The sequence below is a fragment of the Ammospiza nelsoni genome, chromosome 2 (genome assembly GCF_027579445.1).
Source record: "Ammospiza nelsoni isolate bAmmNel1 chromosome 2, bAmmNel1.pri, whole genome shotgun sequence".
Taxonomy (NCBI): Eukaryota; Metazoa; Chordata; class Aves; order Passeriformes; family Passerellidae; genus Ammospiza; species Ammospiza nelsoni.
Window position 1 is genome coordinate 120,063,428 of NC_080634.1, and position 7,074 is coordinate 120,070,501.

Consider the following 7,074-nt stretch of genomic DNA (forward strand, 5'->3'; position numbering starts at 1 on the left):
GAAAACCTTCTTCCCCACCTAATCCTTCCATGGAAACCAGGCTTGCAGGGCTGGCTGGAGGGAGCTGGGAGCTCCTGGGGTGTTGGTGCCAGTGGCAGGACAAGGAGCAATGGCCAGGGACTAAAACACAGCAATTGCAGCCCAGCCTGAGGCAGAACTTCCTTCCCTGGAGGGGCAGAGCCCTGGAACAGCTGCCCAGGGAGGGGCTGGAGTCTCTGGAGACATCCCAAACCCCCTGGGCACGTTCCTGTGTCGCTGCTGCAGTGACCCTGCCTGGGCAGGGCTGGGCTGGGTGGGCTCAGAGCTCCCTCCCCCCCCAAACTTCTGGGATTTCATGGTAGCTCTGGAGAATCCATCCCTCAGCTGCACCTGAGCTTTTGGGAAATGCTGTGTCCCTTGGAGCTCCCTGTCCCACACAGGATGGAAAAGTCACTGCCAGGGACAGCCCCACAGCCTGCCCTGGCACTGCAGGAGCTGCTGGCATCCCCTGGGGCTGCTGGCTCCTGTCACAGCAGTGTGCCCTGGGCCATCAGACAGCACACAGGACACCGGCCCATCCCCTCTGGAAGGGTAAAACCAGAGCAGTGGAGCAGGAGCCCGGGATTGGCCCTGCCCGGGCTGTGCCATGGGGTCCCTGCAGTGACACCGGTCCCTGTCCCACCCAGCACCCTGGCCCTGCCCTGGGCACACTGCGGGGATGTCCAGGGGCACTTTGGCCCTGGAATGTCAGCGTGGGGAGGCCCTCAGGAGCTCAGTGGGACCTGTGAGCCTCACCCTGCTCTGTGCTCCTGGGCAGAGGTTTGAAGCTAAAACTGAACCATGTTTTTCTGTGGAGCATTGGTTTTGGGAAGGTCTTGAGGGAGCTGTGGGTGTTCATTCTGAACACTCATCTCAGGGAAAGGAGATGGATCCTACAGCCCTGTGCAGGGGCTCTGGCAGCTCCCATCCCATCCCATCCCATCCCATCCCATCCCATCCCATCCCATCCCATTATCCCATCCCATCCCATCCCATTATCCCATCCCATTATCCCATTATCCCATCCCACAGGGCTGCACTGGCAGGAGGCAGAGCTGGTGCCCTGCAGAAGAGCAATGCCTCAGTCAGGGATTTGCAGCAGATTTTGGTCCCCTTGGCTTAAGATTTACCAGGCAGAGGCTGAAGAAATCCGCTGTGGAGGTGAGATATGGACAACCTTCCCTTCCTCTTGGGTTTCCTGGATGCCTTTTGGTCTCTGCCTGCAATGTGCTGATTGAATCATGGAATGGATTTGGGTTGGAGGGACCTCAGAGCCCACCCAGTGCCACCCCTGCCATGGCAGGGACACCTCCCACTGTCCCCAGTGTCCAGCCTGGCCTTGGGCACTGCCAGGGATGCAGGGGCAGCCCCAGCTGCTCTGGGCACCCTGTGCCAGGCCCTGCCCACCCTGCCAGGGAACAATTCCTCATTGCCAATGTTGAACCTGAATTTCCCCATCTCTGTTTTCCCCCCTTGGTCCCTGTGCTGTCACTGGTGAGCTCTGCCCGCCCCTCTCTCCCTTCTGGGCCTGGGCTCGGTGGGGAACAGAGGAAGAAAAAGGAGAGAGAGAGAAGGGGAAGGTGGGGAAGGAGGGAGAGAGAAGGGAAAAGCAGGGAGGAGGGAAAGAGAAGGGGAAAGCAGGGAGGAGGTTGGGGAATGAGGAAGGAGAGGAGCAAGGGGGTGAGGAGGGAGCCGGGATGTGCGGGCAGGGCCTTCCTGCTCCTGTCGGGACAGGTCGTGATAGACCCGGGAGCGCCTAAAACCCCGAGGAAGAGGATGGAGGGAGGGAGGGAGGGCTCCGTGCGGGAGCAGTGCGGGTCCCTGGGGGTCCCGGCAGAAGCCCCGCGGAGCAGATGGAGCCCCCCCGCCGTAACCTTACCCGGCTGCGGGGCCTTCCCTGGGCCGGGGGAACATATGGGGAGCTCTGGGGGGGCCGCAGGACGGCCGGGCTCAATCGCAGGGAGCTGTGATGGGGCGTTCGGGGAGCACAGGCGGTGCCCGGCACGGCTCGGTGCCAGCTCCGGTACCAACCCCGGTACCAGCCCCGGTGCCAGCCCCGAGTGTCCCCCCTCCCGGGGCAGATGCGCGGCCTCGGCCTGGCGGGCAGGGGGGATTTGGGGTGGGGGCGATGCTGCCCTCGCTGCTTTCGGCCCCGGCAGCAGAGCCGTGTCCCCGATGTTCCCCCATAGCACAGCCGTGTCCCCGATGTCCCCCTCAGCACAGCCGTGTCCCCGATGTCCCCCGTCCCCCTCAGCACAGCCGTGTCCCCGATGTCCCCGATGTCCCCCCTGCCCGTCGGGGCTCCCCGGGGCCACCTGTTAGCGACAGGGCCAGGCCCCTCCGGGGGCGAGGCGGGCAGGCAGACGAGCAGGATTTACCGGCTTCTGGCCACTGCCGACTTTTGCATCTGTCAGGGTGCTAATTATTGCCTTTAATAGAGACAAAGAACGGCTCCTAATGATGCTCCCTCTAATTCTCACCTGCTCCTGCCCTTCCTCCGCAGCAGCGCTCCCTCGCCGGAGCTCCGCTAATTGGGAAAGCTGCTCTGCTCATCGCGGCCTCCCCGCGGACGGGGGTGCGGGGGTGTTCTGGCACCGATACCGGGGCTCCGGGAGCCGAACCAGGGGGGCTGCGGGAGCCGAACCCGGGGGCAGCGGGAGCCGAACCCGGGGGGCTCCGGGAGCCGAACAGACTTGGGGGGCTCCGGGAGCCGAACCAGGGGGCTGCGGGAGCCGAACCGGCCCGGGGGGCTCCGGGAACCGAACAGACTTGGGGGGCTGCGGGAGCCGAACCGGCCCGGGGGGCTCCGTCCCCGACGCCGCTCCCCACCGTGCCCGGGCAGCGCTGCCCCTCCCGGCCCCGGCCGGCCCTGGCACAGCGCAGCCTGGCACAAGGCTCCGGTCCCGGGCACCGTCCCCAGGCGCTGGCGGACACCTGCCCGCTCCTTGTCTGCGCTTTCTCCCGCGGCGGGAGAGCAGCAGGGTGGCACCGAACCCACACCCGGGGCGGCCCCTAAAGCCGGGGGCACCCCCGGACCGGGGGAAGGCACCTGGGCCACCAGCGCCGTGTGTGCCCTGGGCTGCGCCTGTGCCAGCGCCGTGCTGGCCAAAGGCTGCGGGAAGGGAAAGGGGAATCTCCGCGGGGCTGGGGCATCGCCATCGCCATCACTGGGTGCGGGGTGCGGGACGCGGCTCTGCAGCCCCCTCCGCTCTCCTGGAGGGGCTGGCAAGGAAGGGAAGGGAGGGAGGAGCGGGCCCAGCCCCGCAGGAACCCCGGGAGCCGCCGCAGCCCGCGGGGAGCCAGCGCGGCCCGGCCGCCCGGGACCGCTCGGTTTGCAGGAAAAACCCAAACCAAACAAGGAATCCCCTGGGCCCGGCCCTGTTCTCATTCCCCGCCGGTGTCTGCGCTCCCCAAACCACCCCCGAGCAGCCAGAATGGTGAATAATTGTGTATTTCTGCGGGTGCAGCCCGAAATATGGAAATCGATGTGCTGCCGTTTGTGGGGCAGGGGACATGGGGACCTCACCGTGGGACCCTCAGCCCGTCCCGAGCCCCCCGAGCTCCTTTTCCCCAGAAACCCCGGAGCCCTTTCCTCGGGGTGTGCGGAGTATCTCCTGCCCCAGCACCTGCGCCCAGAACTGCCGAAACCTCCCCGGGCCGCAGACCCCAGCGGCTTCGGGAGGGGAAAAATGAGGGGTTGTCCCCCAATAATTCCCTTTTGCGTGGATTTTCGTTGGGTGGGTTTTTAGTTGAAGGTCAAACGCGCAGACGCCGTGGCAGGGAGAGAACTCCCCAGCGCCAAGCTGGATGGTTCCTCTCCCCGAATTAATATGTAATTAATATTTCGCTTTTGCCGAGCGCTGCATTCGACTGACAGACATTTTCACGTTACCGACGCGGTACCGCTCGGTTCTTCCTCGCCGCTCTGATTCTAAATGGAATAAATGAGGAAGGGAAAAAACAACAACAAAAAAAGTCCCAAACCCAACCCTCAAACGGTTTCGATTCGCCGGCGAGGCTAACTGACAAAAAACTTCGCGAAAGTCAAGGATGCGCCTAAAATATTCCCATCCCTTCCCCGTCTGTCTCCGCCTCCTTAGAACAGCGAGGAAGAGGAAAAGGACATTTATTTAAAATGCTTAAATGTTGTTTTTTTTTTTTAATTTTTATTTATTTAAAATTTCAACAGTGGATCACTTTTTTCTTTTCTTTTTTTTTCTTTTCTTTTTTTTTTTTTTTTTTTTGCAACCAAACAAGTAATAAATATTATTTAGCAACTTTTTTTTTTTTTCTTTTTCTTTTTTGTTTGTTTTTTTTTTTTTTTTTACAAAAATAAACAGATGATAAAATCTCTGCAAGGGGCAGCGATAAGAAAAGTTGTTATTTCAGAAACAAGCCCAAGTTCTCAGTATTGCAACACGGACAGCGTGAAAGTTCCTACACAGAAAGAGCATTAAAGAGTTCAAACTTTGTTAAAGGTGGCAGGAACGCAAAGAAAAACCGAAACAAACGTGTTATACGCTTAAAAGTAACACAACCCACCAAACCCCAAAACCCAAAGGAAGGAAATCAAGGCAAACCGACCCCTTTTTCACTCATGAGGCTGACACAGAACAAGTGCACGGACGGGAAGCTCAGGCAGAGCGGACTGGCGTCGTTACCGGTCTATTTACAAACCCCGCACCGGAGGGAGAACCGGCGCGGCCCCGGGGGCAGCGGGGCAGGCCCCGCAGTCCCGGAGCCCCCCGGGACGGGCAGTCCGGGGGATGCGGGCCGGGGGCGGCTCGGAAGGCTCCGCGTGTAGAAACGGGACCGGGAAGGGGAGGGAAGGGGCGCAGGAACGAATAACCGAGCCAAAGCCCCTCCGCAGCTCTGGTTCCTCCGGTAGCGGCGAGCCCCGGTTCCGCCGCCCTCCCCCGCTCCGGAGTCCGCGGCAGCGTCGGGAAATTGAAATCACGGGAGGTGCGCGGGGTTTACCGTGCCGGGGGGTCCCCCCGCGTTCGGGGAGCTGGGCACGCCCGGGCCGGCTCCGTCCCCGTCCCCTCCGCCGCCGTCTGTAGGTCCTGGCGGCGCCGGGGCGCGGCGGGAGGGACTCATTTGGTGTCGGTGGCCAATCTGGGCAGGCTGGCCGTGCCCATGCCGGAGACGTGGTGGTGCGGCGGGGCCGACACCTGGCACATGCTGCAGGGGCACGGCATCCCGCCCCAGTGCTGGAAGCCGCTGCCCAGCGGGGCGGCGGCGGCGGCCGAGGGCGACTTGAGGAGCCCGTGCGGGGGCCGGATGGAGCTGACGGCCGAGAGGCCGGAGCCGGGCAGGGAGGCGCTGGACACGGCGGCGGGGGGCAGGATGGGGTGGTGCACGGGGTGCGAGGCCGGGTGGCCCGGGTGGCCGGGCAGCGGCGCCGAGTGCGCGCCCATGCCGCCGGGGCAGGCGGCGGGGTGGAAGCCGGCGTGGTGGCCGCCGTAGATCTCGCTGACCAGGCGCTTCATCTCCTCCAGGGAGTTGGTGAGCATGAGGATGTAGTTGCGCGCCAGGAGCAGCGTGGCGATCTTGGAGAGCTTGCGCACCGACGGGCCGTGCGCGTAGGGCATCACCTCCCGCAGCCCGTCCATGGCGATGTTCAGGTCGTGCATCCGCTTGCGCTCCCGGCTGTTGATCTTCAGCCGCAGCTGCTGCAGCTCCGGCTCCGTCATCTGCTTCTTGTCCTTCTTGGAGGAGGAGGAGGAGGACGACGACGAGGACGACGAGGAGGACTTGAAGCCCAGCTTGTCCACCACCACCACCCCCGCAGCGCTCATGGCGCTGCGCAGCTCGGCGCTCAGCTCCGGCGGCGAGTCGCTCTGCGTGGAGCTGGACACGGTGCCGCCCGTGAAGCCCCCGCCGCTGCCTTTATTCCTGGCCGTGAGGAAGAGGTCATCGGGCTCCGGGGAGGACGGGCGGCTGGAAACCAGGCTGGCGTCCGAGTCCATGGCCCGGCGGGCGGGGCGGCGGCGCGCACCGGGCAGCCTGCGGGGAGGGGAGAGAGCCCGAGGCCGGCCCCGCGTCAGCGCTCGCCCCGTCGGCGCAGGAGCGACGGCCCCGGCGGGACCGGCCCCGCTGCCCGCCCTCGCCTCGCCGGGGGCGGCTCCCGTCCCGTCCCGTCCCGTCCCTCCCCGGGCTCCGGGGCTCGGCTCCGCGCGGGGCCGCGGGCGCGGGGGGCACTCGCTCACTCCTCACTCACTCCTCACTCGCTACTCACTCACTCCTCACTCACTCCTCACTCACTCACTCACTCACTCACTCACTCACTCACTCGCTCGCTCACTCGCTCACTCACTCACTCACCGTGGCGAGCGGCGCCGGGACAGCGAGCACCGTGGCAGCAGCAGCGCGCACCTTGCGGCGGAGCCGCGGCCGCTTTATATCCGCGCCGGGGAGGAACGATGTCAGCGGCGGGAGGGCGGGGGGCTGCGCCAATCCGCGGCGGCGGCGGGGGCACGGCTGATGTCACCGGGGCCGCTCGGGCTCCGCGGGGCGGGGGGCGCCGGCCGGAGCGGCGCGGGGAGCCCGGCGGGGGGGGCGCGGCGGGGGGGAGGGACTTTTGTCAAATCCATAATAAAACGCAACAATGACAGCGCCGGGAACAGCTGTTGGGGGGGCGGGACGGGACGGGAACGGGGACGGGACCAAGCGGCCCCCGGCACGTCGGTGCTGCCCGGTGCCCGGCCCGTCCGCCGGCACGCAGCGGGCAGCGCTTCTCCCGCCCGGTGCCCCCTCCTGCCCCGAGCCCCGGCGTTATTCCCCCGTCAGGCGGTGCCAGGAGAGGCGAAGAAAAGCGGGGTTTCGGCCTCTCCGTTCCCCACGAGCGAATCGCCCCGAGCATCCCCCGGCTCCGGCCCCGCAGAGACGCGGAGAAGTTCTTGGAGCGGCCGCGTAAATCGGCCCCAAAAAAGCCTTCAGCGAGAAGGGAGCGGGAGAGGGGAGAGAAAGAAAGAAAGAAAGAGTAAAATGCATTAACAAACGAACAAAAAATGACCTTCGGAAATGCCTCCCGCCTTGCTGCGCCGCTCGCCCGGC

At 64.7% G+C, this 7,074-nt stretch overlaps 1 protein-coding gene across 1 annotated transcript; it reads right to left on the reverse strand.

Annotated features, from left to right (window-relative positions):
* Positions 1-4,215: 4,215 nt before the first annotated feature.
* LOC132069879 (oligodendrocyte transcription factor 2) lies at positions 4,216-5,987 on the reverse strand. Its single transcript, XM_059466356.1, has one exon. It carries the CDS (start codon positions 5,985-5,987, stop codon positions 5,112-5,114), a length of 876 nt encoding a protein of 291 aa, XP_059322339.1. The 3' UTR covers positions 4,216-5,111.
* Between the last annotated feature and the right edge of the window lie 1,087 nt (positions 5,988-7,074).